The 16,957-nt window shown below is 51.6% G+C and overlaps 1 protein-coding gene across 1 annotated transcript; it reads left to right on the top strand.

Moving 5' to 3' along the window:
- The first annotated feature begins 160 nt into the window (after positions 1-160).
- Positions 161-15,304, top strand: LOC142604033 (fas-binding factor 1 homolog). Its single transcript, XM_075767910.1, has 13 exons — positions 161-667; positions 869-969; positions 1,416-1,622; positions 11,088-11,197; positions 11,509-11,646; positions 11,946-12,064; positions 12,182-12,304; positions 12,703-12,888; positions 13,638-13,808; positions 13,986-14,123; positions 14,219-14,351; positions 14,666-14,841; positions 15,109-15,304. Exons 1-13 carry the CDS (start codon positions 161-163, stop codon positions 15,190-15,192), a joined length of 2,193 nt encoding a protein of 730 aa, XP_075624025.1. The 3' UTR covers positions 15,193-15,304.
- Positions 15,305-16,957: the final 1,653 nt, after the last annotated feature.

Below are 16,957 nucleotides of genomic sequence, written 5' to 3'. Positions count from 1 at the left end.
ACCCCTGCGCATGCGGAGTGTAGTTGTGCAACGCCAGCATTATGTAAATGCAGTAGATAGGCGGAGAGGTGGAGACTTCTCGGAAAATGTCTGAATATTCAGGTCTTAAGGTATATAAAGGATGAACATTTGGGTTAGGGTATGCACGACAGGCAGGGCTATGCCCCGTGCACCTGGCACCGAAGAAAGCAATACCTGCTTTCTGATACTAAAACGGAGTGTTGGAGAGTTTATTATCCCCTATTTGGAGACAGCAGGGGCTGGACCAGGCGGCCTTTCCAGGTCCCTTCCGGCCCACACCAAGACCAGACCCGTGGGGCCCCACGCCGGCGGCGGCACAGCCCAGGCCGCGGCCGCCCGGCTCCGGGGCGCGAAGCGAACGAGGCCGCCAGTCCCGCCGCCCCGGACCGCCCCGCCCCACCATGGATGGACACCGGCGCTGGCTCCCCCCTCACCTCCGTGGCGCCAAGCCGCGCCCGCAGCTCCCGCGCCAGGAAGGGCTCCAGCCCGCCGCCCACCATGCAGAAGTACCGCAGAGTCCCCAGCCCTGGGCTTGCTGCACGAGAGGAGGCTGGGGGCTCCCACGGCCCAGCTCTACGAGGATGCAACGGGCTGTCGGGCAGCGCTGCTTGGTGCCCAGGCCCGTGTAGCAGAGCTGGAGAGCCAGGTGAGCCCCATCGCCTGCTGGATGGGGGACCATGGGTGACCCAGGGGGAGGAGAAGGGGCCATGTCTGCTCCACATAGTATCAGGGTGACAAGGAGGGAGGAGAAACCTCCCTGTCCAGAGATGCCTACAGCCACGAAGTGTTGCTGTGGGAGCTCTATCCTTGGGGCGGCACAAGGACCTTCTCCCTGGGTGCCCAGCAGGTCCGGACGCTGGAGCTGGAGCGGAGGCAGCACAAACTGTTGCTGGAGAGTCTCCAGCAGCGGCACCAGGAGGACCTGGATCTCCTCGAGAGTGCCCACAGGTAGCAGGCTCTCGCCTGCGCTCCCCTCCTGTGTCACATCCTTGCCTACAGCCCTGTCCATCGCCCCTGGGGTGGGATAACTGAGGCACTTCCCAAATCGATCCCGGGGGCGGGCAGGCACAGAGCCCTGTGGATGTGGACCTGGTAGGGGCAGAGAGGAGCCCCAGGGGTGAGCCAGGGTGGGGGTCTGGTGTCACCAACACTGTCCCAGGGGTGACAAGGAGGAGGGAGCAGTCCCATTGGCAGCACCTCCCCAGTCAGGGCACCGCACTGGGCAGTAGTGTTCAGGGCTCAGACTGTGGAGAGCAAAGCACCTTGTGCCTCAGTTTCCCCCCACACACAGCGACACCGATCAGCTCCTAAATCCCCGTGTGCGCTTTGCGTGGAGAGTGCCGGGTATTGCCATGAAAGCAACACTTCTTCCTTGCCCCGACCTCTCCGGGCAGGAGCCGAGTGAAGGTGGTGGAGGAGACCTATGGGCAGCGGGAGGAGAGGCTGCGGCAGGAGAAGGAGCAGCTGGCAGCTCAGATGCTGTCGCAGAGCCGCGATGCCGAGCAGGCGCGGACAGAGCTGATGGAGCAACACCAGCAGCAACTGGCCATGCTGGAGCAGCAGGGCGCGCTGGAGCTGGAGCGGCTGCGAGAGCTGCAAAGGTGAGAGTGGCACGAGCAGCACACACGTGGGGCTAGTTCCTCTTCTTTGGCAAAAGAACCAGGGAACGGGCACGCAGTGAAAGGAGAAGTCGGATTCCAGAAGCACCAGGTTGTGGGCAGGTTGGTGGCATTTGGAATGGGGGTTTGCTTTGTAGGTGGGCACAGGAATTTCTGGCTAGAGACATCATTTCCGAGTGAATGCATTGTATTTTGAACGATGATGAATTCAGCGTTTTCTCTCCCCCAAATCCCTTTTATTCAGGTCAGTGAGTCACTGATGTCCACATAGTTTGGGTCAATGAGAAATTGGGTTTTGGTAGAGAAGCTGGTAACCCCCAGATGGGGTCCATCCCAAACGTGGATGCCTGTCAGTGGGCTGCCCTGTGACAGACCACCACACCAGCTTAGCTCCTGGGACCTGGATCTCAGCCCTGTGACTGAGCCTCTTCCGCGGTGCCCGTTAGGGGAGCAGCAGTTTGCAAGGTGTCGCGTGAAAGGGTACAAGTCTGATATGTGGCTGAGGGAGGCCCTCCCGTTGAGTCACGAGGTTCAGAAAGGACCCCCTTGCTTTCTAAACTCCTTCTCAGAGAGGAGCCTAGGTGCGGCTAGGTCCAGTCTTAGTCCCAGACTTGGTCAACGGTTTCTGTCTAAAGGATTATGTGTGTAGCCACTTATCAGAGTCAACGTTTGCCTGTCAGAGCCCCACTAAGGACTTTCACTGAAACAAAAGTTTTGCAAAGTTGAAAAGAAAAATAGGTAATTTATTGAGGCGACAGATATAAAAGTTCGGAATTGCCGTTGATAAATGCACTAACTGCAACAATTTTGAGCTCAAGTTAATAGTTCAGCGCTTTTGTTAATGATAGTTTTCCCGGGGTAACATCCGACATAATCGGAGGCGCAAGTCTTACCAAAGAGGCGTCCGTGCTTGGGGAGGAGAGAGGTCCAGGCCCGTCGACCCGTCCGGATAGTTGGAGTTCTCGTCCTCAAAAAAGAGGATTCTAAATGCCAGATTTATACTTTTGGTGAGGTGGGACTAAGTCAGGTATTGTGTGTCGATTGGCCCTTAACAAGGCTTGTTGTGCAGTTGATGGGGGCTGGGGGGGGGGAAGTGGCAGCGAACAAAGGCGTTCAGTACAGAGGTGGGGTGGTCTGTTTAGTTTTACCAAAGTAACGTCAAGCTGTGAAGGCTCCCCCTCACCCCAGGCGTCACTTAGTTGATTAAGGAGTGGACCGTCAGGCGCCGCATCTTGTTAAGATGAACAAATTGCTCATCTCCTGCCCCTGTTCAGGTCCAGTGCTTATCAGTGCAAGATAAGCAAGTTGCTCAATCCCTGTTCTTGCCCAAGCTGGACTCCCCCAGGGCCCCTTCTGCTGGGTCATAATGGCCCTGTATTCGGCACCAACAAGCCTGGATAAGTCTGGCATCCCACATTATCCACCCCGTGACTTTAGTCACAACTCGCCAAGAGGAACATCATATAATTTGGATTTAGGCGGGTTGAGGGATCCATGTCTCTCTCCCGTGTTTTCATTCTCATAATTTTCAATAGGGGATGGTATTAAAGGGACATATTCAGTATCACAGACTTGAAGCATCCTGACTTGTGCAGTTACAGCTCTAGTTATCATAGTTTTCACACATGACAATCCAATTCCAACAATAACAATCATTATGATAAACATTAATGCATACTGGATTAGATTCTGAATCCATCCACTCACTTTTAATCCAAACCAAGTGAAAACTTTTGAAATCCACCCAGTCCACTGCCAGTCTCCTGGTTTCATTTTCTCACGGAGTTCGCGGGTCTGGTCTGCAATTTTTCTCATCTCATCCATCGCTTCGTGCAAGGTAACAGACACATTTGGGATTGACACACAACAAGTTTCATCGGGATAGGTGTTATTTAGCCACCCACAAACGCCGTTCTCCTTCAGTAGTAGTATATCCAAGGCCAATCGATTTTGTAAGGTCATCTGTGAGGTTGCTTGTAGCTGGGTGTTGCTAGCCTCGATGGCAGTTCGTGTCCAATTAGCAAGAGTCTCTACTTGCCACGTTAGATTTTCTATATGAAGTCGATTGTTAACTATTACTGTCCAGTGACCCCAGAATGCTTTCATGGCTAAATTTATCCTCATTCCCGGTGTATAATAACTTGGCCATGACGTGGGGGGTAATACGTTTCTCTTTGTTCTGTACCCTCTTACTTTCGTCAATGATTGAGTGTAATTAAAAGCTATTGTAGGACATAAACTTGGAAGTCCTAAAGTGCATTCCAACCCATCCCAATAGGGTTGAATGTAATCCGATATCAGTCCATCAGAACATACCCATATGGTATCAGGTGGTGCAGGTAACATTAGAGTGGTACACGTACTGTTTTCTACTACGCTACGCGTGGAGTGTCCATTCCTATAATGTCTCGTAGGGATTCTACATTTACCAGAATTGTACACTGACCAGACAGTGATGTTTCCAGGCGTCACCTCCTTTTTACAGTCTGGTGCTGGCCCAGGGATTGGAGCACTATAATTATGACACAGACATATACTTCGTAAGGCATGATAGAGGTCTGAGGCAAACCATACCCATAGATAATCATCAATATTGGAGCAATTCATTTTGTTGGTACAATTCCATAACCTGTCTGGTCCCAATGGCGTGGTATATTGGGGTCTCCTCACCCATTGTTCAAAACGTTTTTTGTGATCAGTGGTGGTCCATATGCAAGATAAATTATTAGATTGTGGGCCACAGTCAGATCCATACTTAGAGGGAAACTCAATACACCATTCAGCTTCTACTGGGACATTATATTGGAATGTAATAGGCAAACCCCAGAACGGCCGAGGAGGCTGATTAAGCCAAGGTACCTCAGTGCAACTGATATTTGCAGGTACATTGTTGTTATCAGCTGCTCTGCGTGGGTTTATCCAAGGATTCTGTGGCCAATATTGCATAGTGCAATTGGTATCCCATATATTGCTAAGGTTAAGGCCCAAGGGATATGTATAGTTTAAAGAAGTAGTATTTTCTACATTCATCCATGTTAAGTCTTGTATTAGAGTGTCATTTCTTTTCCACAGATCAGACAGTGCTCCACTTAGGTCAAGAGGAATCACCATAAAAGGGAGTCCCTCCGCAGGGGTTGTTGGCATCATTAAGCAAGTAGTACCCTGAGTCCACTCCATCATCCTAAAAAATCCTTGCATTAGCTTAAAAGCAGTGTTGTCCTGTAGCATTTCTAAGGTTCTTTTACTTCTTCGATCATAGTCTCTATGGATCACACACACAATTACTCTACCTAACATGTACATATATATTAAACTTATCCTAAAACTACTTACACATAATAGGCTCATAATCAAAACTTTGGTTACTACTTAACAGTAAATAGTACAAACAGAACAGCAGTAATGATAAACACAGTTAAGCCTGGAATATATTCCAAACCAACATTTTACTAAACACACAAATTATTTCAACTATGGCCTCAAACAATATCACAGTTTTGTTAACCATGGCCATATTAAAACGTTGGTTTCCAGATAAGTATGAGAATTAGAAATAGAAATACGCAACAAATAAAAATCAGTAGCCCTTGGGGGCACTCTAGATTGGTGTAGGGGAGTCCGTGATCCCAGGTGCAATTTCCTGTCATTCGGAGTACCTGTGAACACAAAAGAAGTGCTCGGTCTTGATTTGACCGGCAGATATTAGGTTAGAAGCTGGGTACTATCCACCTAGTGCTGATTCGATGGAGTTTTCCAGAACTGTCTTTCGCTTCCCAAGCATAAAGATTCTTTGGAGTTGTTAGTACCATTGCCACTGGCCCAATGTGAGGCATTTTAACCAGCACAGGCTGGCCTGCATAAAAGCCAGTAGGGTATTCCCCAGGTTTTACATCTGCCTTTGGCACTAAAGTTGTGGCAGAAGCACAAAAAGCTTTCATCTTTGGGCAACCGTCTCCGCTCCATCTATTGTTTAATTGATAGATGGCACTGGCCAGTCGTAGATGCCATCCAGATTCACGAGTTTTAGCAAATCGCTTGACCAAGCCATTTGTTCGCTCCACGATACCATTGGCTTGGGGGTAGTAAGGAGTATGGAATACCCACCGGATGCCTTCTTCCTTTGCCCAGTCTTGTACTACTGTAGCTGAAAAATGTGACCCGTTATCACTTTGAATCTCTTCAGGAAGGGGAAGTGTACTAAACCATTCCTTCAGACTATGGAGTGTGTTTTCACCAGTGGCAGCTGCGACAGCTGTAGCCATGGTAACTCCTGAAATGACTTCCACTCCCACCAGTATGTATTTTTTACCCCCTGAGGGTCGTAGTGGGCCAATGTAGTCGATCTGCCAGGTGTGCCACAGTGTTTTCTTGTCCCGGATATGCAGGGGAGGTGCTTTACTTGGATGATCTTTGTTAAGTCGCAGACGACGTTGTGAACAGGCAGTTACTACTTGCTCACACAGCTTTACTGATATGGGCCATCCTCGGGCTATACCTTCTCGATACAAATCGGCTCGCCCAGTGTGGCCTCGTTTTATGTGCAACCATTCAAGCAAGCGTTCCCATTCATGCTCATTACTCACGACATCAATTTTCTGTAGTCGTGTGAGGCTATCGACTTGTTGATTGAACTGGGCAGCAATAGAAGCTGATCGATCATGTCTTTTCACCCATCCGATATGCAGCAGCCTTTGTTCTCCTACTTCTAGCAATTGTTTCTAGCTTTTGGTTGCCAGACTGGGACTCTGTTTACCTGCCAGTCATTGACTGCCCAGTGGCCTACCCACTCTGTGGCTCCTTTAAAAACAGCATGTGAGTCGGTGTAGATATGGCTGGCACCATGTCGGGCGGCTAGTAGGACTGCCCTAAGCTCCCCTACTTGTGCACTTCCTTTACCTGTTTCGCTTAACTTTTCCCCTGTGGCCACTTCCAGTGCCACGGCTTTATAATTCCACTCCTTGTTTTGCCTGTAAGATGATGCATCAGTGAACCATACCCCTTTAAGGTCACTGCCTTCCTTCAGAGGAGGTGCCTCCTGAATTGGAGATGGTTTGCTTGATGGAGTTTGGAATAACAATGTGCTGTCTATATCTTTCTGCAATTTAGATACTTTAATGCTGTCTTCTGTAATAGGCATGATGTCATTGATACTTTCCAGGTAGGCGTACCATTTACGGACTGTAGGCTTCTGGGCAGTGCCTGCAGGTGGTGCCGTACCCTTCCGAACTATATCCAGAAGACGGAAAGGTCCCCGAATGATCACACTCTGTTCTTTTCTTATCTGTTCCACTTTTTTCACTGCTCGCACTAAGGATAGCAAGCCTTTTTCAAGGTCTGAATATCTCATTTCGGTGTCATTGAAAGAATGGGAGCTAAACTCTAGCGGTCTCTCTGGCCCTTCTGGTCCCTTTTGCCATAGGTTACAATGGGAACCATGTTCACTGAATCCCCACTCTACGTGGATAGGGTCAGTCGGGTGTAAGGGGCCTAGCTGTTGAAATAGCCTCAGTTCTCTTATTAACAATTCTGACGCAGTCTCGTGCTGTTTAGTCCATTCCCATGATTTACCTTTCCTGAGCAGATTGTATAAGGGACGGGCGATAATAGAAAAACCAGGGATATGTTTGCGCCAATAGCCTAAGGTTCCCAGAACTTGCTGTAACTCCTTTATGCTAGATGGATTCTGCCCATGCTCTATTTTTTCCAGGGTGTCGGGGGGAATAGAGGCGGCTCCTTTAATCCACCAAACTCCCAGGAACTTAACCTCCTGGGCAGGTCCCTGACACTTGGATGGGGGAATGTCTAGTCCCAAAGTCATCAATTTTTCTTGTATACCTTCCATGGTATGCCCGACTTCCTCTGAGTTTTCTCCTCCTATCAGTATGTCATCAATATATTGATAGATCGTGATACCCTGTGGGCTGGGAATTTCTGATAAAACCTTCGCCAAAGCATTGTGATCAATGGTGGGGGGAGTGTTTATATCCCTGAGGCAGCCTATTAAAGGTGTACTGTATCCCCTTTCCAGGTAAAAGCGAATTGGGCTTTATCGTGTTCCTGGAGTGGGATCATAAAGAACATATCTTTGACATCTAAAGTTGCCATCCATGGGTGCGATGCTCCTTGAATTTGGGTTACTAATTCTGCAATGTTTGGTACGGCTGCTGTTAAAGGTGCAGTATTGGCATTCAATCGCCTATAATCAATTGTAAGCCGCCACTGTCCATTTGGCTTTTTTACTGGCCAGACAGGAGAATTATAGGGGGAGTGTGTGCGAGTGATAATACCTCTTTTTTCTAAATTTGTTACCACCCCGTCAATGCCCGAATGTGCGGCTGCTGGCAGGGGGTACTGCTTTACATTAGTAATTCCTGATGGGGGTAGAGGTATAGACATCTCTAATAAGTTTATAGCTTTAGTTTCATCCTCTTCAAGCCATGCTATTTCTCCATCACCTCGTCCGGCGAAACTCCAGACTGACCCATCGGGGAGTTTCCACACTCTGCCATACAACACATCAAATCCCAATATGTTGGTGTTTGCAGCACCGACCAGTACTTCAGTGCGGGTCAATTTGCTCTCGCCTGGGAGCCACAAGGCAATTTTTGCTGTGGGGCATTCCTTTACGATCCCATCAATCCCTGTAAATTTTACCTTACGGCAACCGGGTTTCACATTTAGGCATTCCGCGGTCTCCTTGGTGATTACTGACATTTGAGCACCCGTATCAATGAGGAAATATGTAAAAATTCTCCTTGGTCCTACTGGAATAGCAATGACAGGTTCATGGTGTTTATCAAAGAGCCATTGTATAGTTAGCACTTGCGGGGCAGGGTGGCTCACTGTCCTCCCCGGGGATGCAAGTTTTTTGTTTGAGTATCTACTAAATCAATCAGCTCCTGCTGTGGGGCTGAGGGCAAGGATCTAACAGGAATTGATTTATTTCCAGCCGTCTGACTTCCCCCCACTGAATCAATTCTCTGGCTTAGTGATTGTACCAGAGCTCGGAGATCAGCAGTGGATGTGCCATATAGTAATTGTCGTGGCACTCCCATCGCCAAGGCTCTGCGCCACAGATCATTACGTTCCTTATCAAACTTTAGTTTGAACTCTGATTTAGGCTTAGTGGTGTGCACCTGACGAACTTGTCGAGGGGGTGGTTCTGGCGGTTTCCCAGTGGTCGGTCCAATCCAACCCATGCGGCACCCATAATTCACTATCTCTTGTACAAACTCGCTCCAGGTGGGAATTGACTGATCCCTGTGTCTCCCAGCTCGGGGTGCACGGTAAGGTACAGCATTAGCCTCCCCGGTGGCTCTGATCCTATCCTGGACATTAGCTACATATGTCTTTAGGCTGTCCGGGAGGCCACGGATGAGGGGAGTTAACCTTGCTGGGTCAATAGGGGCTAGCATTGGGGATTTCCTTAACACATCCCTCTCATACATTGCTTGTATGCAGGCTGCCTTTTGTACAGACACAGCCAAGTCAGAGAATCCTGATGTTTTGATAACAAGGGGATCTCCTCTTTCTTGCGGGTCTATGCCGCCAGCCCAATAGGCAGCCCGTGTCGTTAATGAATAATTATGATTGCCTGGTGTAGTGGTTAAAAACACTCCAGGGCCCCAATAGCCTCCTGCTTCTTCCTCGCTTAGTAAAATTCGGTCCCCCCCCGTAAGGGAGACTCGCCACACGTATTCCGTCTCAGACTCCTCCGGGTTCCTGGAATACTTTTCCTGCAACTTTGCTAATTCAGCAGGAGACCAGGGAATAGTGCGTACAGTAATACGAACATCATCATCCCCCTCATTTGTAGTTTCAGTTTTAATCAGTGGTCGTATAGGCACAGGTTCTGGGGTAAGATCAAAATCTTCCACCAGTTCATCATTATCGTTATCATACCAGATGTCTCCATCCCATGTCTCGGGATCTGCACAGTGTATTAATTTGCAGATCTGTTTAGCCGAGACCGAGGATGGCATTTGATTCAGTAAAAGATTTAACTTTTCCTGCAGTTGTTTTTCTCGCCTTTCCGCTGAGGCTAATAGCATTTTAAGTTCCCTGTTTTCTGTTTCTAAGCTTTGGTTTTCAATCACGAGGGCATCTACTCGTGTTCCCAATTTCTCACCTTTTTCCTTTTCAAAGGTTAATGAAGTTTTCAATACTTCATTTTCTGATTTCAGAGAGGCATATTCTACATCTGCAATTCGTTCGGGGGGAGGGGACTCTTTAATTTCCCTTTGTGCACAGGATAAACAAGCCCCCAACACTGCACAAACAATTCCTTTGCCTTTACCTTTTTTAATCTTTTGCTCACTTCTACACTGTTCTATCCTCTCTATCACTTTATCCTCATCTTTCCAAAATTTTTGGGCCCATTCTATTCCCGCTTGGGATGGTGCACACTTATATTTTTGCAGCAGGTTATCCATGGCAATCCTGTCCGTGACGCCAATTTTACTGTCGCGTGAAAAGGTACAAGTCTGATATGTGGCTGAGGGAGGCCCTCCCGTTGAGTCACGAGGTTCAGAAAGGACCCCCTTGCTTTCTAAACTCCTTCTCAGAGAGGAGCCTAGGTGCAGCTAGGTCCAGTCTTAGTCCCAGACTTGGTCAACGGTTTATGTCTAAAGGGTTATGTGTGTAGCCACTTATCAGAGTCAACGTTTGCCTGTCAGAGCCCCACTAAGGACTTTCACTGAAACAGTTTCGCAAAGTTGAAAAGAAAAATAGGTAATTTATTGAAGCGACAGATATAAAAGTTCAGAATTGCCATTGATAAATGCACTAACTGCAACGATTTTGAGCTCAAGTTAATAGTTCAGCACTTTTGTTAATGATAGTTTTCCCGGGGTAACATCCAACATAATCGGAGGCGCAAGTCTTACCAAAGAGGCGTCCCTGCTTGGGGAGGAGAGAGGTCCAGGCCTGTCGACCCGTCCGGATAGTTGGAGTTCTCGTCCTCAGAAAAGAGGATTCTAAATGCCAGATTTATACTTTTGGCGATGTGGGACTAAGTCAGGTATTGTGTGTCGATTGGCCCTTAACAAGGCTTGTTGTGCAGTTGATCGGGGCTGGGGGGGGGAAGTGGCAGAGAACAAAGGCATTCAGTACAGAGGAGCGGTGGTCTGTTTAGTTTTACCAAAGTAACGTCAAGCTGTGAAGGCTCCCCCTCACCCCAGGCGTCACTTAGTTGATTAAGGAGCAGACCCGTCAGGCGCTGCATCTTGTTAAGATGAACAAATTGCTCATCTCCTGCCCCTGTTCAGGTCCGGTGCTTATCAGCGCAAGATAAGCAAGTTGCTCAATCCCTGCTCTCGCCCAAGCTGGACTCCCCCAGGGCCCCTTCTGCTGGGTCATAACGGCCCTGTATTCGGCACCAACAAGCCTGGATAAGTCTGGCACCCCACACAAGGGCCCGTGTCGGACTCCTTCCTCTGCATCCCGCAGGGTGTCTGTCCAGGAGATGCGCAAAGACCATGAAGAGCAGCTCCAGCGGCTGAAGCGGCTCAAAGACCAGGAGATCGATGCGGTGACCAGCGCCACTTCGCACACCAGATACCAATGGCTGGCGGCATATTCCCGCTTTGGTCTCTGGCCGTGGTGTTCCCTGTCCAACAGGGAACCAGCCTTGGACCATGGCAACAGCAGCCATTCCCCTCTGCCACCCACTGCCTCCAGGGATGCTGAGCTGTTTAATATCTGTCAGTACTCCCCTAAGCATCTTCCTGCTGCTCTGCTATGAGCCAGAGAGGTTTGGGGCAGGGCTGCACAGCCTTTCGCCCCCCGCCCCCCACCATCCTCCTCTCCATCGCGGTGAGATGAAGTGTGTCCCGCAGGGGTGACCCTCCACTCGTTCCTCTCCGCAGAGCTCTGAATGGTGTCATTGAGCAGATGGAGAAGTTCTCCAGCAACCTGCACGACCTCTCACACAAGGTGGAGGCCATGCACCACACCACCTCTCAGGAGTTGGCCGTGGGGGCACGGCAGCGGGACAAGCAGCTCAAGGGTACATCTGCTATTCCCCTGTGTCGAAATGTCTGCAGGGTCCCCACCAGGGCTGGGGACACCCAGAAAACAGGGAGAAGGTTGGGCTTTGAGTCAGCCAGAGGCTGGGAGCCTAGTCTGGCAGAGCCCTGCCTGCCTTGGTCACTGGACATCTCAGGGTCTCCCTCTTACAAGTTGAAGTCCTGGGGGTGTGTAGAAGGTGATGAGCACAAATGCACGCAGCTTTTCCAAGACTATGGTGTGGACAGAGGGGGTTTCCCACCTCGTGCTGCTCATGGCCCTGCTGCCATCTCTCCCCAGTGCTCCAGGACAGGCTGTCACAGCAGCAGAGGGACATGGAGGAGGAGCGGAGCAGACTCCAGGAGGTGATTGCCAAAATGGAGGCCAGGCTGGGTGAGCAGGCTCGGCTGCTGGAGCAGGTGAGCCCATGCTGTGTCCTCTGCCCAGGTCAAGCCCTCCCATCTGGGTATGGGGCATACGTCCTGCCCACTGGAGGTCCCTGGCCTGGAGCCTGTGAATGATGTCTGTCTCTCTAGGAGCGATGGAGGGCGACAGCAGAACAAGCCAAAGCGGAATCGCTGCAGCACTTGTTGGAGGAGCAGTGGCGAATCATGACCCAGCAGCTCTCCATGGAGCGAGCAGAGCTGGAGAGGGCGAAGGTGAGGTGGGGCAGATGTCTCCAGGTGTCTTTCACACGTCCTGTGAGTCTGACCGGGGCTGCACTGCAGCATGTGGTGGAGGGAAGAGCTGGGTGTTGGGCTGCAGCATCCTTCCTCTGCCTCCTCAATCCTGCACCCGGTCGCACAGGGAATCACAATCAGACCAGCCCTCTGGCACACGGATGCAAGAGGCTGCTGTGTGCCTGCATGATGCATGCTGGTTCCCGAGGAGTGTGGGGCCAGAGTTCTCCATGCAGGGGTCACTCCAGGCGCCATGGGCTTGAACCAACCTCTAGACGTTGTGTGGGGTTTAGTGGCAGAGATGGGTTGAAGGAGAAAAATCCTGTGTCGAATGGCACTTAGTGCTTTCTCCCTCCCTCTCTTGCAATGCTCTCCAGAGTGCTTTGCTGGAGGAGCAGAAGTCAGTGATGCAGAAGTGCTCGGAGGAGCGACGGAAGCTGGCGGCCGAGTGGGCTGAATTTCACGCCCGGCAGCAGTTGAGCAAGGAGCGGATGGAGCGTGACATGGACCGAGCTTTGCAGATGGACTCCCAGAGAGAGGGCAGCATCGTGAGCCGGGCCAAGGTACCACAGCGGAGCCCCTTCCTGTGGCCTCCAGCACCGCCTGGCAGGCTCATGGATGGGTCCTGCCCACAGGGCAGTTGTTCAGCGCTGCCTTCAGGTGTTTAAGACAGGGCCATCCCTCAAGGTGGTAAGAATCAGGCTGTTCAGGAGCAGCCTCCCTCAGCCTGTTTTAGGTATTGACTGAAGCATCAGTCACCTCTGTCTCTCCCCTTTGCCTGTGAGGAGTTTGGGCAGCCAGACCAGGTGCAGCTGCCTCTGTTTTAAGTCTGGGGAGAGGAAACCCCTGTGGGGGGTTAAGCAAAACGTCCCCATGCCATGAGAATGTGTCCAGAGGCAGTTCTGCTCCCCCGGGGCTGTCCAGAGGGGCTATGTGGCGCAAACACCGCAACAGAGCTGCATTTTTAAGGGCTACTAGAGTGGAAAATAACCATTCAGCCTGGATATTTCCATTGCTGGCATACTGCCATGCCTTGAGCATGTTTCAGGGTGTGCAACACGGTGAGGGGCTCCATCCTTTCCAGGGAAGGCAAGTGTGTGCGTGTGTGTACAACCCCAGTTCTGCCAGGCCCTGGTCCCCAAGGGCGCGTGGATGAGGGCACTGCTTGGGTATCTGGTGGAGGTGTTCTGCACCCCAGACTGGCACACACGAGGAGCTAGATGGGGCAGATCTCTCCCATCCCTTGAGAAGACATGAGAGAGTGTCCAGGACAGGCCAGGTAATGCACTGGTTTCCCCCGCGCCTGTGCTAGGAGCAGGCAGAGTTGAAGATCCGGGGCCGCGAGCTGAAAGCCAAGGAGGAGCAGCTGGCGAGGGACAGGGAGCTGCTGGAGGAGGCCTGGCAGGAGCTGAGGCTGGAGAAGGTGAACGGGGCCACGCTGCGCGTCCGGCAGCGAGAGGAGGAGATGAAAAGTATGACCAAGGTAAGCAGAGCATCTGCGCTGCGGTTCACAGCTGTACGTGGGCTGGCAGCAAAGCCGAGGTTCCCCAAAGTCATGGATCCTAATCCTGTCCTGGGAGGGGAATAGAATAGGGGATGCATAAAGGAGCCCTGCCCCAGGACACCGAGGCTCCCTGTCCTTAGCTGCTCTGCCTTGCAGCTCTCATCCCAGAAGTATGAGGAAGGGGAGCAAGCCCTGCGGGAGGCATGCAGGATGGAGTCTGAGCACCAGACCAGGCTGCAGGTCATGCAGCAGCACTTGGAGCAGCTGAAGCAGCAGGAACAACGTCTGCAGCAGGCAAATACCCCCTCACATTCCCTTCTCGGCCTGGGGCTGCCGTGTCAAGGGTCTGAACCTTTGCAAATGGCTTCTCTCTCCCGGCGACGGGGCAGGAGCGGCTGAGCAGGGCTCACCAGAGGAAACAGCTCGAACAGCTACGAGAAGAGCTGCCCAACAACCCTGTGATGCTGCTGACTGCAGACCAGGCCCTCAGTGCCCCTATGAGAGGCCTCTCCAGCACGCTGTGTAAGGCTTCCTGCATGCTGCTGATGCGAAGGGACATGCTGGGGACAGCTGCACTTGTATTGCACTTCTCAGGAGGCTTGGGATGTTCCTGGGGGCTGTTTTAGTTCCTCTGTATATAAACCTCTGATGTGAGTTGGTCTCCTCGTCCTCCAAAGGAGTTCAGTGGAGCTGTCAGAGCCAGGGCAGGGCCAGGAGGGGATGGAAGGGAGAGGCAGGTGGGTTAAAGGCCGTTTGCGCTGGGAGGTTGGGGAGGACCTTGCTGCAGGGACATGCAGGCAGCAAAAAAAGGGATGCTCTCTTGTCTCCAGCTGCAGTTCCTCTAACGGCGGCAGCACCACACAGTCGGGCTTCTGTTCCAGGCTTTCCGCCTCCTGTCAGGGTGCTCCCTCGGCACAGCCCGGGGTGTAGCAGGGAAACCTTGGCCATGGCTGGCCCTGCCGAGCTCTACGCCAAACTGCTGCTGCTGCTGCTGAAGCACAGGGCCCAGGAGGTGAGGTGGAGGGAGACCGGGGCCGGAAGGGGCTTTGAACCCGCTGGGTGGGAGCAGGGCTGGGTGAAGCCTGATTTGAGTGTCGACAGTGTTGCCCCTCTCCTCACCCATACACCCCAGGGGGGACCACAGGTGGGTACCTGCCCACTGCTTACTACACGAAGGAGCGTTTGGGATACTTCCTTCACTCATGAGCAACACCCTGGACTGCGACCCTGTTTCTGTGGCACCCTCCAGTATCCACCCCATCCATCCCTCTCTTCTCAGGACCACGATTTCTTGGAGGATGAGCAGTTCTTCCTGGAGAGCCTGAAGAAAGCGTCCTACAACACTTCATCACTGTCAGCCTGAGTAGGTGGCATCCCCACATGCTACCCAAGGGACGGCTGTGTCCGTCCTCGCAGGAGGCTGCTGTGCCCTCCACGTGAGGGAGGAAAACAAGCAATAAATAATCCCAGTTCTCCGCTGAAGAACTGTCGTTCTCTTTAAAACCAATCTCGGAGTGTTCAGAGTGTGAAACCCACCCCCATGGGCTGTGGAAAGCCCTCCCCACGGGTTGTCTGGCCTCCATCCCTTGGGGCAAGTGCCCCTGGCCACCTGGGCTCTCTCGGCCTCCTTTCTTGCTCTCTGTGTAAAACGGGAACTCTCTCCACTTCCAGCTGCGCTCTGCAAGCGGGCAGCCCCGCTAGGGCCAATGCCCAACGAAGATATTGACGTCAGCAACTTGGAAGCGCTGGAAAAATACCGCAGTTTCACTCGCTACTTCAAGCTGGCGGAAAAGGAGAGCAGGAAGCAGAGGTGGTAGAATCAAGTCTCCGCTGTCTTGAGGTTTGTGTCTCTTTCACTCACTCTTTAACACTTTTGCAGGGCTCTTGGTTTGGGTATGTTGGGTATTTGTGGTTTTTACATACGTGATTTTTTCCCCCCTCTCTGAAGAGCCAAAGACAGACATCAGCTTACTGCGTGATAAGCTGCCACGGGCAAAGGAAATCAAGGAAAGAAAAAAGATGCTGAGAGAGACAACCGCCAGAATGCCGAGATGGAAAGAGCAGCACGGCTCCGGACTGGTCCGTGCCCCACCACCTCCTCTCCCTGCCCTGGCCGCTCTGGGTCCCCAGCCACCTCCTGCAGCGTTTCTCTCTCTCTCTGCAGTGCTGATCCCCCTTGGTGTAGTCAGAGCTGAGTGGGAGAAGACCAGCAGCCCATTCCACAAGCAGCGTGTGGCGGAGCACTGCAGGATATTTCGTGACTTGTTCAAGGGGGCCACGTTCACCCCCTGGGTTACCTTGAGGGTGGAGTACAGCCAAGAGGATGAAGACCTCATGCCGGTCTACGATGGGAACATGGTGACTCCATCAGAGGTGCGTGAGGGGAGCTGGGAACACCCTTGACCCCATTGGAAGCCTGGGTGTCAGATGCTTCCAATGGGCATTGACCGTTCTGGGGGTTTCTTGAGAAGGGTGTTTCCTCTGTGAGGAACAAGATAGGTTTCTTGGACGTGATAAAGACAGAGCTTTGCAACAGGATCATTATCTGCTAGCAGGCTGATGTTTGTTAACGCTCTGGGGGCTCTCCAGGTGGAGCTGGATTACTTGGTGGCGTGGCCGTGCCCATGTTCTTTGCCTTGGAAATCATGACCTGTTGTTTGAGTGATTTACGTTCTCTTTGTGTTGCTCATTTAGGCTTCCAGTCCCCCTGCAGTGTCATATGAGGCAGACGAAGGCTCTCTCTGGCCTTTGTGGCTGACAAATCCAGGTGAGTAGCAGGTTCTTTAAAAAGAACGCGTTTAAACGGGGTTGTTTCACTCTGCTTTTGGTTAACTCCTGTTTCTTTTGGCTGCACAGGCAGAGATGATGGGATATCTTCTAAGTAGGGATGTATTATGCATGCAGGAAAGATTGTAGCCTCACCAAATCTCGAGTAGTTGAGAGATGGGACAGTGATGCAACAGGACCTATGTCAGAGTGTAGTGGGAGCAATTCCTTGATGCCCATCTTTTGCTTACCCCCAAACTCCTCTCTCCCTCAGCAGTCCGCCTGGGAGGTCGGTTAGCTGACACTTCACTCTGGGAAACCAGGACACAGTGAAGCGGCTGACCAAGAAGTCCTTTTAATCT

The sequence above is a fragment of the Balearica regulorum genome, chromosome 15, assembly GCF_011004875.1.
Source record: "Balearica regulorum gibbericeps isolate bBalReg1 chromosome 15, bBalReg1.pri, whole genome shotgun sequence".
Classification (NCBI taxonomy): domain Eukaryota; kingdom Metazoa; phylum Chordata; class Aves; order Gruiformes; family Gruidae; genus Balearica; species Balearica regulorum.
Note: the sequence above shows the minus strand (reverse complement) of the source record. Positions and strands in the feature narration are given on the sequence as shown.